This window comes from Periplaneta americana, chromosome 13, assembly GCF_040183065.1.
Source record: "Periplaneta americana isolate PAMFEO1 chromosome 13, P.americana_PAMFEO1_priV1, whole genome shotgun sequence".
NCBI lineage: Eukaryota > Metazoa > Arthropoda > Insecta > Blattodea > Blattidae > Periplaneta > Periplaneta americana.
Genome location: NC_091129.1, coordinates 25,107 through 52,562, shown reverse-complemented (window position 1 = coordinate 52,562; position 27,456 = coordinate 25,107). Strand labels below are relative to the sequence as shown.

General features: G+C 29.0%; 1 protein-coding gene across 2 annotated transcripts; it reads right to left on the bottom strand.

Moving 5' to 3' along the window:
• Positions 1-27,347, bottom strand: LOC138711675 (uncharacterized). Of its 2 annotated transcripts, XM_069842802.1 has the most exons (6): positions 27,212-27,331; positions 25,013-26,116; positions 23,052-23,221; positions 19,625-20,620; positions 2,231-2,275; positions 1-411 (listed from the first exon to the last, which is right to left on the bottom strand). In XM_069842802.1, the coding sequence occupies exons 4-6, from the start codon at positions 20,403-20,405 to the stop codon at positions 311-313; spliced, it is 927 nt and encodes a 308-aa protein (XP_069698903.1). In that variant the 5' UTR covers positions 20,406-20,620; positions 23,052-23,221; positions 25,013-26,116; positions 27,212-27,331; the 3' UTR covers positions 1-310. The 2 variants fall into 2 exon arrangements, with proteins under 2 accessions (XP_069698903.1, XP_069698902.1); XM_069842801.1 differs by lacking the exon at positions 25,013-26,116 and having other exon boundaries at positions 27,212-27,347.
• Between the last annotated feature and the right edge of the window lie 109 nt (positions 27,348-27,456).

Sequence of the window (27,456 nt, the reverse complement as noted above, 5' to 3'; positions counted from 1 at the left end):
TATATTACACTGACGTGTATGTATCTATTATACTGGGAAGTGTGTGATTTACAAAACATTTTATTCCAAATTGCATCCACGTGAATAGATTTTTACAATACACTTTTATTTAAAAAAGCACAAAATGTCGATAATGTTCGAAAATTGGTAAATTCTATTTTGAGTGTATTTAATAGCCCACCCATTCCTACCAGGGAATCACTTTCTGTAATTCTCAGTTCGTCCACACTTTCAATAAGAAATCAGTTTTACAGCTTCAATGTTGCCTTATATCACTGATTACGGATAGCCTTCCCCCCCCCCCCCCAAACTATATATCTTTGTGACCCACAGGAAACAAACAAATAACAGTAAATGTGAACTCATCACACTTGTTCTGGGGCAGAGGCGGCATACCAGGCCAGACAGAGGCTGTAAAGAGAAGATTAAAGTAATATTAAATAGAAGGGATGCAGGCATTCAATATAATATATGATATGTCGTGTTTTAGGTTTTTGCCAGCTGCTATTGAAGCATTAGACATATCTGGTGTAGAACTGTGTATTCAACACTAAGTAGATGTATTGTTCATAAATTGAATCAGGCTGAAGATGGAATTCAGACAAAAAAGACCTCTCAGCACATAAACAAACAAATAAATTATAAATTTACAATCTGTACCAAATCAGCACAAGTTTAGATATATAACACCAATTTGTATAACAAATCAATACAAAATACAAACTACATAACAATGTGAGTTATTTCCCTGCGTCACACTGTCTATGGTGTTCAACATCACCCACTGCCACGTGTACTATGTAGCACGTGGGATTGCTTCTTCCTAACACTACTTAAAGCTGAATATAAATTAAGACATTAATAACAATCCATGGCCAAGGTCAACCAACAAACTATTGTCGTCACGTGCACAAGCCTGGGCAGAGGTGATCGATCATCCAACAGATACAGGAGTAACGTGGTGAGCAAGATCTTCCCTCCAGTAAATGAAGACATTAAGTAATACTAATATATAAAAGGAGTAATAGTGAAAACATGAAATAATTTTGTTGCTGACCCAATGCAATACAGAAAATATGTTATTGTCTATTTATGGCTGAGTTATATAATGTAAACAAAATTTGGATAAGTTTCGATAATACAAGTGAATTACAAATTTCGCGAGTTTGATTTCCAATCATCTCAGAATTCAACATTAACATCATAGCCTACGAAAATATTACCACATTTCCAAACTAAACGTGAGTTGTACCAACTCTGAAAGCCATTCCTTGACATCTACCAGTATTGTGTTGTTACATACTTTCTTGAACATTGCCTACCCCATTTCATTAAGATTTCACTGTAATTTAGAATCTCCATAATATTAATAACATTATTTCATACACTTCTCTGATTTCATTTCCTCCATAATCATCTTTGTTTCTGAAGTTTTCTCAATCTTATCGTGGTTGTTGTATTTATGTACATTTACATTCAAAGTCTATCACATTTTTACAATCCCCACAACAAATGCGGCTATGGCTTAACTCCCCTTCTCATAATAAATTTGGCAAAATATTAATTGTGACGATCAGTATAATATTCTGAATGAAATTGTAGTAACTGTAAGAAAATTGTGCTGATAAACAACATCATAACGCCTAGCTGTAATTTTCTGAAATCCAGATTAGATGATATAAGGTCACGACATTTAATAAGGAACTTATTAGTTTTGAGCAAGACGATGAATCTTGTGTTGTTTACTAGGTAACATAGGAATAATGCGGGGCCACATATTCTGGTTGCAAGTTTATCTTGAGGCCATAATAACGAAATTCGATAGAATGAGAGTGTTTACAAATAAACATTGGCACACCCAAGAGCGAGGGGGGCTAAGTGGGTAAAAAAAAGTATGAAGAAAAGGAAATGGTTATATTATACTGACGTGACTGTAAGTATTATTGTGGGAATTGTGTGATTATTAGAACACTTAATTTTAAATAGGATGAATGTGAATCGATCTTAACAATATACTTTTATTTCCAAAAGCTCAGCATTTCAATAATGTTCGAAGATATGAAATGTTTATTTCGAGTGTGCCTAATAGCCCCAACCATTCACATCAGCAATCACTTTCAGGTTTCAGTCCATCTGCACTTCGCATAGAGATTCAATGCTGCTCTATGACACTGATTGCAGATAGCCCTCACCCGCAAATCATACTTCAGGAAAGTGAACATGAACTCACATTTATGTGACGTCCAGGTTTGTGCCATTTCGGATATGTTGGCTGCTATAAAGAAAAGAAATGACAGAATATATTACAATTCAAGTGATTAAATCATTTGGTTAATGGCAGACAACTAACACTAATTAGGTGGCATGTCTTTGTTGAGGTGTGATGTGTCATTTTCGGATATACCCTTCTCCGGGCAACCAGGGTCCGTTGGGCCCTGGCACTAATATTTTTGTGAATAAAATTAAAACTATAATTTCTACCTACTTGAAATTTCATGACTTTGTTAATTTCTGTATTTTTTATAGTTAGGGAGAAGGAAAATATTGTAGTATTTTGCACAAATGTTCTAGAACGCTTTTACTTCTTTAAAGTGTTAACTGGGCATGCAGGGTCTATTGGACCATAGTATATTTTATTGGTTTTTCTCACTTCGTAACGAGATTTCACTCTTTGAAACCATTCAGTGACAATCTGACGACAATGGAATGTTGGCAAAATTATTTCCGAAGCTCAACAACAATGACATTTAAAAAATGGACCAATTATGCATTATAATAAATACAAATAGTCTAAGTCATTGTGAAGTTATGCTAGCCATAATACGGTGTAGTTTATAATAGGAAGAGTGACAATCTCTCATCTTTACTTTATTTTTATATAGGAGTAATTATTATGGAAGAGCCAAAGAAAGTCAAAGAAACAAAGGTACGGTCTTTAGATGTTACAGTATATTTGAATGCATCTTAGTTATGCTGTTATAATGATGAGTTGTAATTAGGTCAAATATTCTGACAGACTCAGTATAAGTACTTGTGTGAAGAATCCAATCAGGATTTGTTTATAGAACCTGACCTAAGAAAAGATGATTCTAGCTACGATCCAGATGATAACGCCGATAATAGCAAATCTAATCATCAAAGTGAAGCATCAGAAGTTAGTAATCATCATTTAGAGCCACCATATGACCCTGAAACCCATCATGATGAGGATCTATCTATCAATGAGAAAAGCAGTTATCACCAATGTGATCCACGAGAGGTTAGTTTCGACCGTCTAGAACTAGGATATGGGGGGAAGCATTTGTTCAAACTGCTAATTTCTTTGGTAAAGATGGCACCACGTGGAATTCTGAGCCTTTTCCGACAGGCTGAGCTAGGCTCACAATATTATCAAAGGGTCAATAAATAAAGTCACTCTTTCACCTGGGAAATCTATTGATGCCTTCAATCTTCATACTGATTCAGTTATAAGTGACATAGATAATCAAAAGGCTGAGCGGCTGTATTTAGAAAGAAATGTTGCACACCCGTGGAAGTGTTGTAACAACACTGAATTGCGGCTATTTTTCGGTCTACTAGTAACTGTAGGACACATCAAAGCAAATTACACTAATTATGACATTCCATGGAGCAGCTTGTATGGTGTTCCAGTATTTAGAGCGACCGTGGGTCTTAAGAGATTGAAATCTTTGCTAGCGTTTACTTGCTTTGATGACAAAACAACAAGATCCATTTGCCGTGAGAAGGATAAGTTTGCCCTGGTTATAGATGTCTGGAAAAATGTTTTCGAATTTTAAAAAATATTAGGCCTATAATCCTTGTACTGATATAACGGTTGATGGGAAAATTATTCCATTCCGTGGTAGATGTCCTTTCAAGGAATACATGCCATCAAAACCTAACAAATATGGCATGAAGATATGGTGGGCTTGTGACTCCAAAACCTTCTATCCCCTAAATGGTCTGCCATACACTAGAAAAGAAAACTGTGTAAGGGTACACTCTGAAGTAGGTCGAAGGGTTGTAGAAACACTGTCTTATCAAAGAACAAACAGAAATGTAACTTGCGATAACTACTTTACTGACAAAGAACTCGCTGAGAATCTCCTCAGTAATGGTCTCACCTTAGTTGGAACAGTACACAAAAAATATGTATATTCATCTCTCCTGAGTTTCAGCCAAATAAAAGACGGCCAGAGTGTTCATCCATCTTCGGATTTACAAAATATGTAACATTGGTTTCAATGTACCAAAACCAAATAAGGCAATTGTTGTTCTTTCTGCAATGCACCACACACAAACCATTTCGGAACAAGGAAATAAACCACAAATTATTCTTCACTGTAATAGCACAAAAGGAGATACTGACATACTCGGTCATTAGTGAATGCATATGGGTGCAAGAGACATACAAATCGCTGGCCATTTGCATTTTTATGAATCTTTTAGATGTAGGTATGTGGAATTACTGCATTTATTGCATGGATGAGCCTTCATCCTTCGTGGAATCTTGGAAAACAGAACAATAGGAGGTTGTTCCTTGTAGGTGTTGCTGAAAGTCTCATCCAACCTCAAATTGAAAGAAGACCTAGAGTAGGACTTCAGAAAAAACTGTAATGACCATTGCTCCTTTCATGCAAAGAGCTAGTAGGCCTCTACATCAACTGCGCCCCAACTACAGGAGAGCATTAAAAGGTGTTATATGTATCAGTATGAAAAAAGTCGCAAACAAAAACAAATCTGTGACAATTGTGGCCAATCTGTGTGCAATGAGAACAGTGAAGTGACATGTGTGTGTAAAAACTGTGAGAATGATGATGAGTGATGACGTGTGAGTTTGAGAGTGATGTGTGAGTGTGTGATGTGAGTGATAACGTGTGAGCACGTGAGAGTGATAACGTGTGAGTGTGTGTGTGCTAGAAATGAGAAAATCTAAAATTTGTGTAAATATGTGTGAGTTTTACGATGAAAGTAAAAAAAAATTGTAGATCATACACTAAACATGTTTCTTTTATCGCATGAAAAACCTACTAAAATTATATAATTTATGTATATTATCATGGATACATTGGTCACTATAATAATATCATTATTAAAGAGGATTAATATTGTGTACAATGAAATGATTTTCTTCTGTCAATATATTAAAATGGCATGTGGGTCTGACGGACCCTCCTTGCCCATCAACATTACAAAAGTAGGTTGCCCGGAGAAGCGTTAATCTCGTCTTGTGTTTCTATAAAGAAATGAACTGAAAATCTGTAATAGAATTCAAGTGATTAAATCATTTGCTTAAAACCAAGTATGTAACACTAATTAGAAGGGATATAATCACAGAATATAATATAACTAGTGGCTTGTGCAGCAAATGCTGCTGCAAACTAAGTTCGTTAGACGTTCAAATAAAAATTTTTCAGGTTTATTTTCAATGAAGAATACTTGCCTTTTTGATAGTTATTTGCTTCCATAATAATGAAACATACTCCCTCTGAATGAATTTTTTTAGGCCAAATACTTTTTCTACAACCTATCCAACATCAGTTTTAGAGTTTCAACGCGAAAACGCAAGTATCAATGTCAGGACGATAGCAGTAGCTATTTCAGGTCATTGTGGATTGTAGGCAAAAGTTAAAAAAATGTCAGGTTTGCTAAGCTTTCGAACAATTGCATTTTCGTATAGCTGCTGCATGTAGAACTTGAAATGTAGAGCGTAAAATCATTTTATCCTACTAAGATATCTTGCTGAAATGATCTGGAGATTACAAAATTTTCTAGGCCTCTTATTTTATCAGTAAGTAATACCTTTTGATCTTTCCTTAGGAACTGTAATTTTTGCGCTCTCTCGAGCCAATACTGAAGACAATGACACAATCAATATCTACACTACACCGCCATTAAGTATATGAAAAAGACCCAACCCCACTGGGTTAATAAGTATAAAAATATTCGATTTTTAATAACAATATTATTATCTTACTTAAGTTTTGTAGTTATATATAGCAGCCACTCAGTAAATTATAGAAATGAAGATCTAAATTAAGATATTCTCTACATTTACTTACATATCCTCAAAACGTTTCACTTTCATGTCATGAATATAGCATTAATATTATGTACTGTACAATTAATGAAAAATAGATCCATCATGATATTAACTATAATAATATTTAATTTCTAATGGTAATAATGTCACCAAACCACCTCAAGTTTCGTAGATTTGAATATCCAATACACAGCTGTACTCAGAAAATTATATACTGCAGAATCAGTTTTTAATAACAAATTGAATTGAGCTCTAAATATGTCGGCAATCCTGCAGGTCATAGCCTTCGTGTAATAGCCTATTGTTTATTGTAGTGTGTGTTTTGTTCTGAAATCCGATCAAGTCGGCCGTGATTCAATAAAAACTTTGGGTTCCAAGCTTCAAAATGAGGGGTTATTTATTAAAATCCGGTGAGCCGTTTTCCCGTAATTTCCATTACCAGTTCAAATTATATGTATAGATTATGTTTTGTCGAATTTTGGGTGTTTGACAGCTGCTTTTCAAACATTAGAAGTATCTGGTGAAGATCACGCTACTCAAATAGGATAACGTACTTACTGGCTTTTAAGGAACCCGGAGGTTCATTTTGAGAAATTTAGAAAATGTTAGGATATTTTCAGGTTTTTTTGGAATTCCGTCATTTTGAAAATTTTTGGAAATTTTGAAAAAATTTGAAAATTTTTGATATTTTTGAAGATTTTGAAATTATTTGGAATTTCATCGAAATTTGAAAATTTTTTAAAACTTAAAAATTTTGAAAATATTGAAAAATTTTAAAAATTTTGAAAATATTGAAAAATTTTAAAAATTTTGTAATTTTTTGGAATTTCGCCGAATTTTGAAAATTTCGGAAAATTTTGAAATATTTTGGAATTTCGTCGAAATTTGAAAATTTTTGAAAATCTTGTAATTTTTGGAAATTTTTTAAAATTTTGTAATTTTTTAAAATTTTTGAAAATTTTGAAATTTTTTGGAATTTCGACAATTCTAGAAAATTTATGAATCTTTTGAAAATTTTGACTTTTTGAAAATTTTTGAAAATTTTGAAATTTTTTTTAATTTCGACGATTTTTGAAAATTTTGAAAATTTTTAAAAAATTTAAAAAATGTTGAAAATTAAAATTCTTAAATTTCCTTTGATTTTTTAAATTACTGTACTGCTATCTGGGAGCAGCCCAGAGAATGCCGTGGCTGACGTGTGTAGCCTCGAGCCTATCGGTGCTGCCAGGGGGAGTATTCGAAATAATTGAACATTTTGAAAAATTTAGAAAATGTTAGGAAATTTTCAGATTTTTTGGAACTTCGACAAATTTTGAAAAATTTTTTGAAAATTTTGAAGAATTTTTAACGTTTATGAAATTTTTGAAAGTTTTGAAATTTTCGAAAATTTCTAGAAATATTGAAATTTTTAAAAATTTTTGAAAATTTTGAATTTTTTGAAAATTTTGAAATTTTTTGGAATTTCGGCGATTTGGAAGCTTTTTGAAAATTTTGGTTTTTAATTTTGAAAATTTTGAAATTTTTTTAAAAATTTTGAAAATTTTTGAATTATTGAAATTTTTTGCAATTTCGACGATTTTTCAAAATTTTGAAAATTTTTGAATTATTGAAATTTTTTGCAATTTCGACGATTTTTCAAAATTTTGAAAATTTTTGATTATTTTAATAAATTCTTAAATTTCCCTTAATTTTTTTAATTATTGTACTGCCAGTTGGTAGCAGCCAGCCCACAGATTCACCCCAGAGAATGCCGTGGCTGATAAATGTGTAGCCTCGAGCTTATCGGTGCTGCCAGGGGGAGTACTGGAAATAATTTAAATTTTTGAGAAATTTAGAAAACGTTAAAGAAATATTCAGATTTTTTGGAATTTCGACAAATTTTGAAAATTTTTTGAAAATTTTGAAGAATTTTTAACGTTTTTGAAATTTTTGAAAATTTTGAAATTTTTCGGAATTTCGACCATTTTTGAAAATTTTTGAAATTTTTGAACTTTTGAAAATTTTTTGAAAATTTTGTATTTTTTGAAAATTTTTGAAAATTTTGAAATAATTTGACAATTTTTGAAAATTTATAAAAAATTTGAAATATTTTGGAATTTCGACGATTTTTGAAAATTTTTGAAAATTTTGAAATTTTTGAAAATTTTGAAATTTCTTGGAATTTTGACGATTTATGAAAATATTTGAAAATTTTTGAAAAATTTGGATTTTTTGAAAATTTTTGAAAATTTTGAAATTTTTTGGAATTGCTACGATTTTTTAAAATTTTTGAAAATTTTGAAATTTTTGAAAATTTTTTTAAATTTTGAATTTTTTGCGACTTTTTTAAATTTTTTAAAATTTTCAAGATTTTGAAAATTATTGAAAATTTTGAAAATTTTTGAAAATTTTCAAATATTTTGGAATTTCGACGATTATTGAAAATTTTTTAAATTTTTGAAATTTTTGAAAATTTTTGAAAATTTTGAATTTTTTGTAACTTTTTTAAATGCTTGAAAATTTTGAAATTTTTGAAAATTTTTGAAAATTTGAAATTTTTTGGAATTTCGACGACTTTTGAAAATTTTGACAATTTTTTTAAAATTTAAAATATTTTGATAATGCTAACAAATTTTTAAATTTCCTTAAATTTTTGAACTTAATGTAGTGGTAGTTGGTAGCGGCGAGCCTGCAGATGCAACCCAGAGGATGCCGTAGCTGACGTGTAGCCTCGAGCCTATCGGTGCTGCCAGAGGGAGTATTGGAAATAATTGGAATTTTTGAGGAATTTAGAAAATGTTAGGAAATTTTCAGAATTTTTGGAATTTCGACAAATTTATAAAATTTTTTGAAAATTTGGAATAAGTTTTAACGTGTTTGAAATTTTTGAAAAATTCTTGAAAATTTTGAAATTTTTGAAAATTTTGATATTGTTGAAAATTTTTGAAAATGTTTGAAAATTTTGAATGTTATGAATATTTTTAAAATTTTTGGAAATCCTGAAATTTTTGATAATTTTGAAAATTTCTGAAATTTTTTTAAATTTTTTGGAATTTCGACAATTTTTTTAAATTTTTGAAATTTTTGAAATATGACAATTTTTAAAAAATTTTAAAAATTTTGATAATTCTAACAAATTCCTAAATTTCCTTTAATTTCGGAATTTATTGTACTGCTAGTTGGTAGCGGCGAGCCTGCTGACGCAACCCAGAGGATGCCGTGGCTAACGTGTAGCCTCGAGCCTATCGGTGCTGCCAGTATTGAAAATAATTGAAATTTCTGAGGAATTTAGAAAATGTTAGGAAATTTTCAGAATTTTTGGAATTTCGACAAATGTTTAAAATTTTTTGAAAATTTGGAACAATTTTTAACGTTTTTCAAATTTTAAAAATTGTGAAATTTTTTGAAAATTTTGAAATGTTTGAAACTTTTGAAATTTTTTGAATTTTTACGATTTTTGAAAAGTTTTAAAAATTTTGAAATTTTTGAAAATATTTCAAAATTTGGAAATTTTTGAAAATTTTTCAAAATTTTGATATTTTTGAAAATTTTGATTTTTTTTTGGAATTTCGACGATATTTGAAAATTTGTGAAATTTAAGAAAATTTTGAATTTTTGAAAATATTCAAATTTTTTTGGAATTTCGACGATTTTTGAAAATTATTGAAAATTCGGAATTTTCGAAAATTTTTCAAAATTTTGAAATTTTTGAAAATGTTTTAAAATTTTGAAATTTTTTGGAATTTCGACGATTTTTGAAAATTTTTGAAATTATTGAAAATTTTGAAATTTTTGGGAATTTCAACGATTTTTGAAAATTTTGACAATTTTTAAAAAATTTAAAAAATACTGATATATTTAAGAATTTACTAAATTTCCTTTAATTTTTAAAATTATTGTAATGCTAATTCGCAACGGCGGGCTCGCAGCACAGAGGATGCCGTGTCTAGCCCCAAGCGTATCGGTGCTGCCAGTGGGAGTATTGGAAATAATTGGAAATTATGAAATATAGAGAATGTTAGAAAATTTTGAAATTTTTTTGAATTTCGACGATTTTTGGAAATTTTTGACATTTTTGAAAATTTTGAAAATTATGAAAATTTTTGAAAATTTTGCCATTTTTTTGGAATTTCGACGAATTTTTAAAATTTTTGAAAATCTTCAAAATTTTGCAAAATTTTTTAAAATTTTGAAATTTTTTTTGAATTTTCGACAATTTTTGAAAAGTTTTGAAATTTTTGAAAATTTTGAAATGTTTTGGAATTTAGACGATTTTTGAAAATTTTTTGAAAATTTTCAAATTTTTTGGAATTTCGACGAATTTTGAAAATTTTTCAAAATTTTGAAATTTTTCAAAATTGTTGAAAATTTTGAATTTTTTTTGTAATTACGACGAATTTTGAAAATTTTTAAAATTTTTCAAAAATTTAAAATTTTTTAAATTTTTGGAAATTTTGAATTTTTTTGGAATTTCAATGAGTTTTGAAAAATTATTGAAATTTTTTAAAATTCTGAAATTTTAAAAAATTTTTGAAAGTTTTGAAATTCTTTGGAATTTCGACAATTTTCAAATTTTTTAAATTTTTCAAAATTCCGAAATTTTTTAAATTTTTTGGAATTTCCACTTTTGAAAAGTTTTGAAAATTTTGAAAATTTCAAATTTTTTCAAATTTTTTAAATTTTAGAAAATTTTGAAATTCTTGGAATTTCGACGATTTTTGAAAATTTTTGAAATTTTAGAAAATTTTGAAATTTATTGAATTTCGAAGACTTGTGAGAATTATTGAAAATTTTCAAATTTTTTAAAATTCTTCAAAATTTTGAAATTTTTTAAAATTTTGAACTTTCTGGAATTTCGACGATTTCTGAAAATTTTTGAAAATTTTGAAATTTTTCGAAATTTTTAAAGTTTTGAAATTTTTTAAAAGTTCTGAAAGTTTTGAAATTATTTGGAATTTCGACGAATTTTGAGAACTTCAAAATTTTGAAGTTTTGAAAATTTTTGAAATTTTTGACATTTTTTTGGAATTTCGACCATTTTTGAAAATCTTTAAAATTTTGAAATTTTTGAAAATTTTTTTTTTAAATTTTTAGATTTTCAAAATTATTGAAAATTTTGAATTTTTTTGGAATTTCGACGATTTTTGGAAAATTATTGAAAGTTTTGAAAATTCTGAAATTTTTGGAAATTTTTGAAAATTTTTGAAAATTTGAAATTTTTTGTAATTTCGACGAATTTTCAAAATTTTGACAATTTTGAACTTGTTGGAATTTCGACGATTTTTTCAAATTTTTGAAATTTATGAAAATTCTGAAATTTTTGGAATTTTGACGATTTTTGAAAATTTTTGAAATTTTTGAAAATTTTCAAATTTTTAAAAATTTTTAAAAATTTTGAAAATTTTTGAAAATTTTGAATATCTTTGAAAATTTTGAAATTTCTTGGAATTTCGACGATTTTTGAAATTTTTGATGTTCTTGAAAATTTTTGAAAATATTTGAAAATTTTGATATTTTTTGGAATTTCAATGAGTTTTGAAAAATTATTGAAATTTTTGAAAATTCTGAAATTTTTAAAAATCTTTGAAAGTTTTGAAATTCTTTGGAATTTCGACAATTTTTAAATTTTTGAAATTTTTCAAAATTCCGAAATTTTAAAATTTTTTGGGATTTCCACGACTTTTGAAAAGTTTTGAAAATTTTGAAAATTTCAAATTTTTCAAATTTTTTAAATTTTAGAAAATTTTGAAATTCTTGGAATTTCGACGATTTTTGAAAATGTTTGAAATTTTTGATAATTTTTGAAATTTTAGAAAATTTTGAAATTTATTGAATTTCGAAGATTTGTGAAAATTATTGAAAATTTTCAAATTTTTGAAAATTCTTCAAAATTTTGAAATTTTTTAAAATTTTGAACTTTCTGGAATTTCGACGATTTCTGAAAATTTTTGAAAATTTTGAAATTATTTGGAATTTCGACGAATTTTGAAAACTTCAAAATTTTGAAGTTTTTGAAAATTTTTGAAATTTTTGACATTTTTTTTGGAATTTCGACCATTTTGAAAATCTTTAAAATTTTGAAATTTTTGAAAATTTTTTTTTAAATTTTTAAATTTTCAAAATTATTGAAAATTTTGAATTTTTTGGAATTTCGACGATTTTTGAAAAATTGTTGAAAGTTTTGAAAATTCTAAAATTTTTGGAAATTCTTTAAAATTTTTGAAAATTTGAAATTTTTTGTAATTTGAATGAATTTTCAAAATTTTTGACAATTTTGAACTTTTTGGAATTTCGACGATTTTTATCAAATTTTTGAAATTTATGAAAATTCTGAAATTTTTTTAAATTTTTGAAAATTTTGAAATTTTTGGAATTTTGACGATTTTTGAAAATTTTTGAAATTTTTGAAAATTTTCAAATTTTTAAAAATTTTTAAAAATTTTGAAAATTTTTGAAAATTTTGAATATCTTTGAAAATTTTGAAATTTCTTGGAATTTCGACGATTTTGAAATTTTTGATGTTCTTGAAAATTTTGAAAATATTTGAAAATTTTGATATTTTTTGGAATTTGGACGATTTCTGAAAATTTTTGAAATTTTTTAAATGTTCAAAAATTTTTGAGAATCATAAAATTTTAAAAAATCTTGAAAATTATAAATTTTTTGGAATTTCGACAATTTTTGAAAATTTTTGAAATTTTTGAAAATTTTGAAATATTTTGGAATTTCGACGATTTCCGAAAATTTTTGAAAATTTTGAAGTTTTTGAAAATTTTTGAATTTTTTGGAATTTCGACAATTTTTTGAAATTTTGACGATTTTTAAAAAATTTAAAAAATATTCATATATTTTAGAATTCACTAAATTTCCTTTAATTTTTTTAATTATATAATGCTATTTCGCAACGGCGAGCCTTCCGATGCAGCCCAGAGGATGCCGTGGCTGACGTGTAAACCGAAGACTATCGATGCTGCCAGGGGGAGTAGTGAAAATAATTGGAAATGATTATGAAATATAGAGAATGTTAGAAAAGTTTGAAATTTTTTTGGAATTTCGAAGATTTTTTGAAATTTTTGAAAATTTTTGAAAAGTTAAAATTTTTGGAATTTCGACGAATTTTCAAAATTCTTTAAAATCTTGAACTTTTTGGAATTTCGACGATTTCTGAAAATTTCTGAAAATTTTGAAATTATTGGGATTTCGACGATTTTCTCAAATTTTTGAAATTTTTAAAAATTCTGAAATATTTGAAAATTTTTGAAATTTTTTGGAATTTCGACGATTTTGAAAATTCCTGAAATTTTTGGAAATTTTAAAATTTTAAAATGTTTGATTTTAAAAAATTTTGAATTTTTTGGAAATTCGAAGATTTCTGAAAATTTTCGAATTTGCAATTTTTTTAAATTTCTGAAAATTTTTGAAATATTTTGGAATTTCGACGATTTTTTAATTTTTTTAAATTTTAAAAAAAATTTTTGAAAATTTTGAAATTTTTTGGAATTTCGACGATATTTGAAAAGATTTGAAAATTTTGAAATTTTTGAAAATTTTGAAATGTTTTGGAATTTAAACGATTTTTGAAAATTTTTAAATATTTTGAAAATTTTCAATTTTTTTGGAATTTCGACGAATTTTGAAAATGTTTCAAAATTTTGAAATTTTTTAAAATTGTTGAAAATTTTGAAATTTTTTTGGAATTTCGACGAATTTTGAAAATTTTTAAAATTTTTGAAAATTTTGATTTTTTAGGAATTTCAATGATTTTTTTAAAATCATTGAAATTTTTGAAAATTCTGCAAATTTTAAAATTTTTCAAAATTTTGAAGGTTTTGAAAATTCTTGAAAATTTTCGAAGTTTTTGGAATTTCGACGATTTTTGAAAATTTTGGTAATTTAAAAAATTTAGAAAAATGTTGATATATTTAAGAAATTCTTTAATTTCCTTTAATTTTTTTTAATTATTGTAGTTCTAGTCGGGAACGGCGAGCCTTCCGATGCAGCCCAGAGGATGCCGTGGTTGGTTGAAATTTTTGAAAATTTTTCAAAATTTAGATATTTTTGAAAATGTTTGAATATTTTGAAATATTTGAAAATTTTTGAAATCTTTAAAAATTTTGAATATTTTGAAAGATTTTGGAAAATTTTCAAATTTTTTGGAATTTCGACGATTTTTCAACATTTTTGAAATTTTTGAAAATTTTTGAAATTCTAGAAAATTTTGAAATTTTGAAAATTTTCCAATTTTTTGGAATTTCTACGAGTTTGAAAATTATTGATAATTTTAAAATTTTTTATAATTTTTCAAAATTTTGAAATTTTTGAAAATTTTGACATTTTTTTTGGAATTCCGGCGATTTTTCAAAATCTTTAAAATTTTTAAATTTTTTGAAATTTTAAAATTTTTTAAAATTTTGAATTTTTTTGGAATTTCGACGAATTTTGAAAATTTTTAAAATTTCTGAAAATTTTGATTTTTTAGGAATTTCAATTTCAATGGAAATTTTAAAATTTTTGAAAATTTTGAAAGTCTTTGGAATTTCGACGATTTTTTAAAATTTTTGAAATTTCAGGAAGTTTTGTATTTTTGAAAATTTTCAATTTTTTTGGAATTTTGACGATTTTTTAAAATTATTGAAAATTTTGAATTTTTTTAAAATTTCTCAAAATTTTCAAACTTTTGAAAATATTTGAAATTTTTTTTGAAAATTTTGAAAGTTTTGAAAATTCTTGAAAATTTTCGAAGTTTTTGGAATTTCGACGATTTTTGAAAATTTTGATAATTTAAAAAAATTTAGAAAAATGTTGATATATTTAAGAAATTCTTTAATTTCCTCTAATTTTTTTAATTATTGTAGTTCTAGTCGGGAACGGCGAGCCTTCCGATGCAGCCCAGTGGATGCCGTGGTTGGTTGAAATTTTTGAAAATTTTTCAAAATTTAGATATTTTTGAAAATGTTTGAATATTTTGAAATATTTGAAAATTTTTGAAATCTTTAAAAATTTTGAATATTTTGAAAGATTTTGGAAAATTTTCAAATTTTTTGGAATTTCGACGATTTTTCAAAATTTTTGAAATTTTTGAAAATTTTTGAAATTCTAGAAAATTTTGAAATTTTTGAAAATTTTCCAATTTTTTGGAATTTGTACGAGTTTTGAAAATTATTGATAACTTTAAAATTTTTTATAATTTTTCAAAATTTTGAAATTTTTGAAAATTTTGACATTTTTTTTGGAATTCCGGCGATTTTTCAAAATCTTTAAAATTTTAAATTTTTTGAAATTTTAAAATTTTTTAAAATTTTGAATTTTTTTGGAATTTCGACGATTTTTGAAAAATTATTGAAATTTTTGAAAATATGTGAAATTTGAAAATTTTTGAAAATTTTGAAATTCTTTGGCATTTCGACGATTTTGAAAATTTTGAAATTTTGAAAATTCTTGAAAATTTTCTAATTTTTTGGAATTTCGACGATTTTTGAAAAATTTGACAACTTTTAAAAATTAAAAAAAAATGTTGATATAATTAAGAAATTCTTAAATTTCCTTTAATATTTTTTAATTATTGTAGTTCTAGTTCGGAACGGCGAGCCTTCCGATGCAGCCCAGAGGATTCCCTGCTGACGTGTAGCCCCAAGTGCTGCCAGTGGGAGTATTGAAAATAATTGGAAAGTATGAAATATAGAGAATGTTAGAAAATTTTGAAATTTTTTGGAATTTCGACGATTTTTGGAAATTTTTTAAAATTTTGAATTTTTTTTTGGAATTTCGACGATTTTTGAAAATTTTTTAACATTTTGAAATTTTTCAAAATTTTTCAAAATTTCAAAATCTTTTAAAATTTTTCAAAATTCTAAAATTTTTTAAATTTTTTGGATTTTCGACGATTTTTGAAAAGATTTGAAAATTTTGAAAATTTCAAATTTTTCACATTTTTGAAATTTTCGAAAATTTTGAAATTTTTGGAAGTTCGACGATTTTTGAAAATTTTTGAAATTTTTGATTATTTTTTTAATTTTTGAAGATTTTGAAATTTTTTGCAATTTCGACGATTTTCGAAAATTTTTGAAATTTTTGAAAATTTTGAAATTTTGAAAATTTTTTAATTTTTTGAATTTCGATTTTTGAAAATTTTGACAATTTTTTAAAAATTTAAAAAATATTGATATATTTAAGAATTTACTAAATTTCCTTTAATTTTTTTAATTATTGTAATGCTAGTTCCCAACGACGAGCCTTCCGTTGCAGCCCAGAGGATGCCGTGGCTGACATGTGTAGCCCCAAGCCTATCGATGCTGCCAGGCGGACTATTGAAAATAATTGGAAATTATTATGAAATAAAGAGAATGATAGAAAATTTTGAACTTCTTGGAATTTCCGCGATTTCTGAAAATTTCTGAAAATTTTGAAATTTTTGGAATTTCGACGATTTTTTCAAATTTTTGAAATTTTTGAAAATTCTGAAATTTTTGAACATTTTTGAAAATGTTGAAATTTTTTAGAATTTCGAGGATTTTTGATTTTTTTTAAATTTTTGAAAATTTTGAAATTTTTTGGAATTTCGACGAATTTTGAAAATTTTTCAAAATTTTGACGTTTTTTTAAAATTTTTGAAAATTTTGACTTTTTTTCGAATTTCGACTATTTTTGAAAATTTCGAAAATTTCGAAATTTTGGAAGTTCGACGATTTTTGAAAATTTTTGAAATTTTTGACAATTTTTTAAATTTTTGAAAATTTTGAAATTTTTTGCAATTTCGACGATTTTCGAAAATTTTTGAAATTTTTGAAAATTTTGAATTTTTTGAAAATTTTTTAATTTTTTGGAATTTCGACGATTTTTGAAAATTTTGACAATTATTTTAAAATTTAAAAAATATTGATATATTTAAAAATTTACTAAATTTCCTTTAATTTTTTTAATTGTAATGCTAGTTCGCAACGACGAGCCTTCCGTTGCAGCCCAGAGGATGCCGTGGCTGACATGTGTAGCCCCAAGCCTATCGGTGCTGCCAGGCGGAGTATTGAAAATGATTGGAAATTATTATGAAATATAGAGAATGATAGAAAAGTTTGAAATTTTTTGGAATTTCGAAGATTTTTGGAAATTTTTGAAAAATTTTGAAAATTTGAAATTTTTTTGAATTTCAACGAATTTTCAAAATTTTTGAAAATTTTGAACTTTTTGGAATTTCGACGATTTCTGAAAATTTCTGAAAATTTTGAAATTTTTGGAATTTCGACGATTTTTTCAAATTTTTTAAATTTTTGAAAATTCTGAAATTTTTGAACATTTTTGTAAATTCTGAAATTTTTTAGAATATCGAGGATTTTTGAAAATTTTTAAATTTTTGAAAATTTTGAAATTTTTTGGAATTTCGACGAATTTTGAAAATTTTTCAAAATTTTGAAGTTTTTTAAAAATTTTTGAAAATTTTGACATTTTTTTTCGAATTTCGACGATTTTTGAAAATTTCTAAAATTTTGAAATTTTTGAAAATTTTTCAAAATTTTAAAATTTTTTATAATTTTTGAAAATTTTGATTTTTTTGGAATATTGACGATTTTTGAAAAATTATTGAAATTTTTAAAAATTCTGATATTTTTGAAAATTTTGAAATTCTTTGGATTTTCGGCGAGTTTTGAAAATTTTTCATAATTTTGAAATTTTTGAAAATTTTGAAATTGTTGAAAATTTTGAAATTTTTTTGAATTTCGACGATTTTTGAAAAGATTGAAAACTTTTAAATTTTTGAAAATTTTTGAAAATTTTGAAAATTTTTGGAAATTTTGAAATTTTCTGGAATTTCGTTGATTTTTTAAAATTTTTGAAATTTTTGGAAATTTTGATATTTTTTGGAATATCATCGATTTTTTTAAATTTATGAAATTTTTTTAAAATTTTTGAAAATTTTGAAATTTTTTAAAAATTTGAAATTTTTTTTGGAATTTCGACGATTTTTGAAAATTACTGAAAATTTTGAAATTTTTGAAAATTTTTAAAAATTTTGAAATTTTTTGTTTGAAAATTTTGAAATTTTTTGGAAATTCGACAATTTTTGATAATTTTTGAAATATTTTGGAATTTGGACGATTTTTGAAAATTTGAGATTTTAGAAAATTTTCAAAATTTTTTGGAATTTCGACGATTTTTTAAAATTAATGAAAATTTTGAAATTTTTGAAAATTTTTTAAATTTCGAAATTTTTTAAAATTTTGAAATTTTTGGGTATTTCGGCGATTTTTGAAAATTTTTGGAATATTTGAAAATTTTGAAATTTTTGAAAATTCTTGAAAATTTTCCAATTTTATGGAATTTCGACGATTTTTGAAAAGCTTTGAAAATTCTGAAATTTTTCAAATTTTTAAAAATTTCGAAAATTCTGAAATTTTTTGGAATTTCGACGATGTTTGAAAATTTTTGAAATTTTTGACAATATTTGAAATTTTAGAAAATTTTGAAAATTTTGAAATCTTTTGAATTTCGATTTGTGAAAATTATTGAAAATTTTCAAATTTTTGAAAATTTTTCAAAAATTTGAAATATTTTAAAATTTTGAACTTTTTGGAATTTCGACGATTTCTGAAAATTTTGAAAATTTTGGAATTTCGACGATTTTTTAAAATGTTTGTAATTTCTGAAAGTTTTGATAATTTTGAAATTTTTTAGAATTTCGACGATTTTTGAAAATTTTGAAATTTTTGAAAATTTTGAAATTTTTTGGAATTTCGAAGATTTTTGAAAATTTTTGAAATTTTAGAAAATTTATTTTTTTGAAAATTTTTCAAAATTTTGAAATTTATTTAAACTTTTTGAATGTTTTGCAATTCTTTGGAATTTCGACAATTTTTTAAATTTTTGAAATTTTTGAAAATTCTTAAATTTTTTAATTTTTTTGGAATTTCGAAAATTTTTTTAAAAATTTTGAAATTTTTGAAGTGTTTGAAATTTTCGAAAATTTTGAAATTTTTTGGAATTTCGACGATTTTTGAAAAGTTTTGACAATTTTTGAAATTTTTGAAAATTTTGAAATTTTTTGAATTTCGAAGATTTGTGAAAAGTATTGAAAATTTTGAAATTTTTTTGGAATTTCGCCGATTTTTGAAAATGTTTGAAACTTTTTAAATTTTAAAAATTTTTGAAAATTTTGAAATTTTTTGGAATTTTGACGATTTATGAAAATTTATGAAATTTTTAAAATTTTTGAAAATATTTGTAAAATTTGGATTTTTTGAAAATTTTTTAAATATTTGAAAATTTTTAAATTTTTGATAATTTTTGTAAATATTGAAATTTTCGGGAATTTCGACGATTTTTGAAAATGTTGACACTTTTTTAAAAATTTAAAAAAATTTTATAATTCCAACAAACTCTTAAATTTCATTAACATTTTAATTTAATGTACTGCTAGTTGGGAGTGGCGAGCCTGTAGATGCAGCCCAGCGCATGCCGTGGATGACAAATGTGTGGCCTCGAGCCTATCGGTGGTGCGAAGGGGAGTATAGGAAATAATTGAAATTTTTGAGAAATTTAGAAAATGTTAGGAAATATACAGATATGGAATGGTTGGGTTGGGTTGGGACTCTCATGTCTGCTCGAAGATACCTGGCATGTCCGCAATGGCTTCAGCAGCGGCAGTAATTCTAGCGACGAGGTCTTCTTCTGTTTCCACAACGGTTTCATACACCAGCTGCTTCATATGCCCCCAGAGGAAGAAATCCAGACACGTGAGGTCAGGTGACCTGGGTGGCCAGGCCACGGGGCCACCTCGGCCGATCCATCGATTCCCAAAGGTGGCTCTCAGATGATTCCTCACAGCAATGCTGAAATGGGCTGGCGCCTCATCGTGCTGGAAGTACATCCTTTGTCTAACATTCAAAGATGCATCCTCCAGCAGTTCCGGGAACACATGTTCCAGGAAGTAGCGATATGTCTGTCCGTTGAGGCGAAATGGAAGAATGTATGGTCCAATCAACCTATCACCGAGAATGCCGGCCCACACATTAACAACGAAAAGCTGTTGATGAGCACGAGGTCGAGTACTTCGTGGATTCACATGGGCCCAAACATGCGAATTGTGGATATTGGAACAGCCTTCACGAGTAAACAAAGCCTCGTCGGTGTACAGGACCTCGGCCGGAAATAAGGGGTCGAGGCAGTCTGTTGTACAAACCATTGTGCAAACTGCACGCGTGGGGGAAAATCTTGCGGTCCTAGTGCTGAACATGGAAAGGATGAAGCTGCTGATCGTGTACCACATTCCACACAAGGCTATGTCTGATGTGTGCAATGCGTCGTGTGCTTGTAGATGGAGTGTCTTCAACATGTCACATAATCTCCTCTTCCATTTCGGAAGTTCGCACTGTTCGTTTCCGACCTGTATCATGCATACGTGCACGAGAAGTGCCTGTTTCACGTAGCAGGCGATGCAGACGTCCGAATGTTTGGTGCTGCGGAATCCGTCGGTTGGGAAAGCGCTCTCGATACTCTCTCACTGCAGCTCGTCCATTTCCATTAACAAACCCGTATACCAGATGCATGTCAGCCATTTCAGCATGAGTAAGCCGCTCCATGTGCACTGCAGACCTTAGAGCCAACCAACTGTACAGAGAGCAGTTGTGAATGTCAGTACACATTCCCAGTCAGCGACACCGACACAACAGCTTACGTCAGCACCACTAACATAATGTTCCATAACATTACAAGTTGACTTCAGAGACCATATATTCCTTATCGAAATATATTTGTTTTCATGTTCTCTACCTTCTGTATTAATTTGAATGAATAGTTTCGGAACACCCTGTATACTTGGACCTCTCCAGATGGATTGACACACAACCAAACAGCTCACATCTTGATAGATAAACGGAGACATACTACTATAGTAGACATTCGAACTTTCAGGGGGGCAGACTGTAATTCTGACCTCTATTTGGTAATTGGAGAATTAAGAGAAAGACTACCAGTAGCCAAATGAGTAGAGCAACAAGTTAATATTAGTAAATTGAATATTCTGAAATTAAAGGACGAGGAAACTAAGCAACATTATGAGGTCGAAATCTCGAATAGGTTTGCCACCTTAGGAAGTTCCGACGTAGTTCAGAAAGAGTTAGATGTTAGTAGCGTGTGGGAAAATATCAGAGATAGTATCAAAATTACAGCTGAGCAGAGCATAGGTTATTATGAAACTAAGTTTGATTAAGATTGTTGCATGGTAGTAGAAAGAAGGAAACAGGCAAACCCGAAATTCTTACAGGATCCAGTTGAGGAGAATAGAGATAATTATTTGAATAAAAGACAGGAAGCAAGTTGTACACTTAGGAATAAAAAGAGAGGTAGCTTGAAGGAAAAACTGAATGAGGTAGAAACAAATAGTAGGAATAAAAACATTCGAGATTTATATAATGGTATAAAGGAATTTAAGAATGCATATCAGGCAAGAGTAAACGTGATCAAGGATGAGAATGGTGACTTGCTTGCAGATTCTTATTCAATCTTGAACAGATGGAAAAGCTATTTTGGGCAACTACTAAATGTATATGGGCCAAATAGAAATGATCGGGACGAAATTCAAATACAAACTGCTGAGCCATTTATATCCGAACTCACACTTTCAGAAGTCGAAATTGCGACAGAAAATCTGAAAAAGTACAAGTCTCCAGATATCGATCAAATTCTAGCAGAATTAATACAAGATGGAAGCGCATTATTTGGCGAAATTTATATACTTGTACTTACTATCTGGGAAAAGGAAATTGTACCAGAACAATGGAAGGAGTCCATAATTGTACCTATCTTTAAGAAGGGGGACAAGACTAACTGTAGTAACTTTCGAGGAATATCACTTTTGTTGAAGTTGTACAAATTTTGTCCAATATTCTTTTGAGAAGATTAACTCCGTACGTAGATGAAATTATTGTGGATCATCAGTGTGGTTTTAGGCGTAATAGATCGACTATTGATCAGATTTTTTGTATCCGATAGATATTGGAGAAAAACGGGAGTATAAGGGTGCAGTACATCAGTTATTCATAGATTTCAAAACGACATATGACTCAGTTAAGAGAGAAGTTTTGTATAATATTCTTATTGAATTTGGTATTCCCAAGAAACTAGTTCGATTAATTAAAATGTGTCTCAGTGAAACTTACAGCAGAGTTCGTAAAGGCCAGTTTCTATCTGATGCTTTTCCAATTCACTGTGGGCTAAAGCAAGGAGATGCACTATCACCTTTAATTTTTAACTTTGCTCTAGAATATACCATTAGGAAAGTTCAGGATAACAAACAGTTTGGAATTGAACGGGTTATATCAGGTTCTTGTCTAATCGGATGACGTAAATATGTTAGGAGAAAATCCACAAACGATTAGGGAAAATACAGAAATTTTACTTGAAGCAAGTAAAGAGATAGGTTTGGAAGTAAATCCCGAAAAGACAAAGTATATGATTATGTTTCTTGACCAGAATATTGTACGAAATGGAAACATAAAAATTGGAGATTTTCCTGCAAAGAGGTGGAAAAATTCAAATATCTCGGAGCAACAGTAACAAATATAAACGACACTCGGGAGAGTCGTAATGTTGAGAAGAATGGAAGAACATCAGCTATAAATATAATAAATCAAGCAACATTCACAAAGAGGAAGCTACACAAGAAGAGGATTAAGAAACTGAAATGAAAACATAAAAAATATTATTGACGACAAACGAGCAAATAACTTCGAAAAAGGCCGTATGGTGTATTTAAGATATATTCCCTTTTTAACAATATTTTAACATTATGCAGTTTTCAGGTTTTTAAATTTTTAAACGTTTATCATATTTTTTCAAATATTGAAAGTGTTATAAAAGGAATCAATATCAAGAGAAATGAATTCTTTATAATAAATAAATAAATAAAAAGACATTAAAAATCCAGTAAGAATAAACATTAGAGAGCTGAATGCAAACTCTCTGTACATTATGCTCGCAAAATAACAATGGAGACAGGTTACATATAGCATGTCTTCTCAGTAAAGATAAATATACTCACCTGATGTATAACAGTCTGCAACCTGACACACACATCCGAATTTGCTGTAATCTCAACTTCAAACTGGGTTAGGTCCAGCTCTTTATTCAAAATGTAACTGCATTTAGGTTTAAATCTCTTCAAAATCAAAGTCTGTTCCATCTCTCGTCCACTTTGGACATCAATGACATCTGATAAATACACATGAAAGCAAGAAGTCACAAATTTCATAAAAAATACAAGGAATAGAAAACTTCAAGAGAGATCACAATTTTCACATAAAAGACAATTATTGTTTAAAGATCAACAGGAACCCGTGATGATTAAGGAACAGAAAATATTGTGTCCTTCTTTCGTACTGTTAACTGGATATCATGGGTACTAAAGTTTTAGCACTGAAAGAATATCTGAGCAGTGTAAGTTTCAGTCACATTGCCCATCAAATACTCAGCAGCTTTTCAATGACTGTCTACAAATATGTTATCTTTTTAAAAATCGTCTGTTATTGCACATGAATACAGAAATAAAAATCAAGTACCACACTGAAATATATATCGAAGTATTATAATTTATAACTGATTCCCAATAAAATTTCACATTCCATACTGTGCCATAAAGTCAGTGTAATGTAAGAAAGGATTTAAGTGCAATGAATTTCATTACTTTCATATAACCATATTCGAATAACAGTATATGAGTTCATTGGAATTCGCCAGGTCATTAACTTTTTTTTTTTAAATTCTCGAGAAAGTTATCTTCAAAACTGCTCCTGTTCATACATAGTTATTTTCTTTCTTGCTTCCCAATATTTTCATATCAGATCATGATCTGTCTTAGGAATATCACAGATTTCTAAGCAATACACATCCACGATTGAGTGGACGGATGCGAAAGGCATAGGATACAGGACGGACGAACTGATAGAACAGATGAAGACAGCTAACGTTGACAAGAAGTTCCACACACATGTTGTGGATTCTATGGCAGAACAGGCAGGTCACACAGTGTTAAGACTCCCTCCTTATCACTGTGTATTAAATCCTATAGAAGCCGTTTGGAGCAAAGTGAAAGGGTGTGTTGCCCTAAATAATAAATCTTTTAAACTTAATGAAGTCAGGACCTTACTAACAAGGCTTAAAGTTGGTAACACCAGATATATGGTGGTCGTTCATATGCCATGTAGAAGAGAGGAAGAGAAATTCTGGAAATCAGATGGCCTGTGCGACACCATTATTGACAGGTTCGTTATCAACCCAGCTGAGTGCAGCAGCAGCAGCGGTGAAGAGGAAGAGGGGAGTTTCCTGGAAGGAGTCCGCACCTTGTCTCAGTCTGATTAGGTAGGCAATTAAACTAGTTATTGTATGTCTTGCATGCCTCTGACGCTCTTAACAGGCCTGTTCATGACATTGGACCTGGATTACATTCATATTTACTTACTTTAGTCGTCATTTTTCCGATTTTCTCGTAAGAACGTGACCTCGACCGAGGGGTGACAGTTATATACAGTTAAAAGTAACAGCCACATGGCGGATAAAGTATTCTGCGCAATTCTGCCCAATCATAGCAGCTCGCGGATGGATATCTTTTGCAGCTTTGTTTACAGTACAACATATTCTTAGCCTGGAAATCGTATAGTAGCCTACGTGCCGACACTGAGTTTCCCTTTCTCATCTTTTTTTTTTTTTATTTTAGTAGGTTATTTTACGAGGCTTTATCAACATCTTAGGTTATTTAGCATCTGAATGAGATGATGATAATGCTTGTGAAATGAGTCTGGGGTCCAGCACCGAAAGTTACCCAGCATTTGCTCTTATCGGGTTGAGGAAAAACCCCGAAAAAACCTCCACCAGGTAACTTGTTCCGACCGCGAATCGAACCCGGGCTGCCTGGTTTCATGTGAAGGCCATAACTCGGAAATGAAGCATTTCCGAACACATGTTGTAATGAACTATTTTGATTGTCTACATGTGGGAAATACATACCTGAAATTATGCCCCGTATTTTTTAAACATCCTGTAGACAGGTTTTTCTCCACTACTGCCCCCTCTTTTCTCATTCCTGGCACGCTTTACACACTCACTACTTCCCCTTCTATTCCCGCACTTATTTCGCTTCCTCGTTCACCAGTCTCTTCTTTCGTCGGTTCAATTCAATGATCCCATGTAGCCAGCTAAATTCTCTAATGTAAAATTGTATTCTCTTATGTACTGAATAAATAGCACCGAAGTACCGCACCGACCGGTGACTAACTATTTAAAAAAAACATGAATGAGTTGTGGATGATAAACGATGACAGTGAACACGCCTGCACTTCACGGAGACAGACCGATGACATTGACCCAGATCATAATAATTATGCACATGCCGCCAAAAGTAGAGTAGTAGAGCAGTGTTGCCAACAACTCAACATCAAAAACATTTGGATAAACCTGAGAGGATAAAAAGAAGGATAAACTCCAGAACATGGATTGCACCCTTGCACCTTTCCCTCTACCTTGCAAGTAGCCTCTATTTATTTGTCTATGGTCCAAATAGTCACAGCGCTCCAAGCTGCTAGCAACTACCGCGAGAAATGCAAAAAATCATCCCAAGCTTCGTGACTATATATTAGACTGTTGTTATATTCTATACCTATATATGATTTAAATGTCATCAATATAGCTCTTCAATTAAAGCAATAAGAATAAAGTGTACAGAATAGGCCTACTGTTTTCTACCTGTCCTGTAAAGTTGTGATTATGGAGTTAGTGTTCTTTGACATCAAGCGCTCGCTTATCAGATTGAGATGTATCGGTCATCTTTAGAACACGCCCAAATTACGTAATTATAGAAGACGACCGTTGTAGATTGCAGACGTTACCGGATACAGGCGTCACTCTGTCATTTGAAATGTAGCGTCGCATCAGTTGGACGTGTTCTAGAGGCGCATCAAGACCTGGTGAACGTAAGTTGATATAGGTAATTATAACTTCTGATTTCCGTTAATTTTTCTTCATTTTGTGCTATATAAATACTGACAACAAACACTTTTCTTTAATAGTTTACCTTCACGAGCTCGTTTCCACGGGGAGTTTTGTCTCTGGCGTCTGAAAGAATAATGGCGTGCTTAGAACTAAATAATTTAAATCTGACTTAATCTAATACATCTTTTGAAAAAAATGGGAATTGGAATAAAGATAATGTTAATAAGAAAGAAGTCTCCACACATACTCCTGAAATAGCATTAACTACACTGAAATTATCTCACAATGCAACAAGTAAACTTTAATACAGTTACACACATTCCCTCAAAATAAATTGCACAATTAAAGGCCAGTTATTGAAATGCAGGAAACATTCGGAAGGCACTATTAATTCTCTATTTAATCAACATGTAGTCTATATAACAGATCAGAGCTTTGGGTTCTTAGCGCAAACTGATGGATTCCATGTAGGCCTACCGGTGTTTGCTACATAGATTCCGTAAGTACGTTGTATTGTAATATTCGTGAACACACTGTAGTCGAGCCTTAGATCGTTAAACTATAAAACTTCTTTGGATCGCACTGACGTTAAACCGAAGGTATTTTGGGGAGGCAGCGGAGGGCTTGCCTCCCGCTATAAACCCCCGGCCATGTCAATGGATATCGTCTTTGCAGGTAGAGAAAGCATTAATACACAAATATAGGTAATGTTAAGTTTAGTAATCTTCTTATATCTGATTTGCTGTCTTCATTGAATTGCCAATGTGCTGTTTTGAAGTAATAAAACTCTGTTAACATTAACCTATACGGATATCGTTCGTAAAATTGAAATTCAAATCATTTTCAAATTAACCTACATGAAACGATGAATTTATATCGACAGTTGAAATTTGTTGAATATTATCGAAGGACCAAACCTATATGCACATAGTTATTCCACTTCAGAAACAACTAATTAAACTAAAAAACTCCAAAAGGAAATAACATTCTTCGATAGTCACTTTGTAATGCTTAAAACGAATTTAGACGAGTTAAAAGAGCCCTTTTGGGTTCCCAGCCTACAATGTTCTGTAAAACTGCAATTAAGTATAAACCAGGTTCTATTGTACTCTATTTTTAGATGTCTTTTATCACTTTTATTTTTCAGAGCCCATTGACTCCTGTTTTGAGTTTAATATATTCTTTGGCACCTAGACCCTTATTGAGTGAGTACCGCACCTGTATCTATTTGCCTCGCAGGACGAACAGGAGTGCTCCATCATGTTCAGTCGGCCCAGAGCTTCTATCTGGGCTTGATGAGGTGCATCCGTCTGAAGTGGAAGCTGCGCTGGCCTCCGCATCGAACCCGCGTGCTCTGCTCTGACCTGCCTCCATCACAGAGGACTGCATGCTGCCTCTGGAGCATAGAGCCCTTCAACAAGTTCAGGTATACAGGGCTCCACAAGTTACAGACTAGTATTAGA

What these genes read in the sequence shown, in the direction of transcription:
- LOC138711675 (XM_069842801.1), bottom strand. Translation starts at nt 20,405, where the DNA reads ATGATACAGGTCGGAAACGAACAGTGCGAACTTCCGAAATGGAAGAGG. An exon ending in AGCCATTGCGGACATGCCAG is followed by an intron (nt 2,276 to 19,624) that starts GTATCTTCGAGC and finishes TTTTCTTTATAG; the next exon opens with CAGCCAACATATCCGAAATG. An exon ending in AACCTGGACGTCACATAAAT is followed by an intron (nt 412 to 2,230) that starts GTGAGTTCATGT and finishes TTCTCTTTACAG; the next exon opens with CCTCTGTCTGGCCTGGTATG.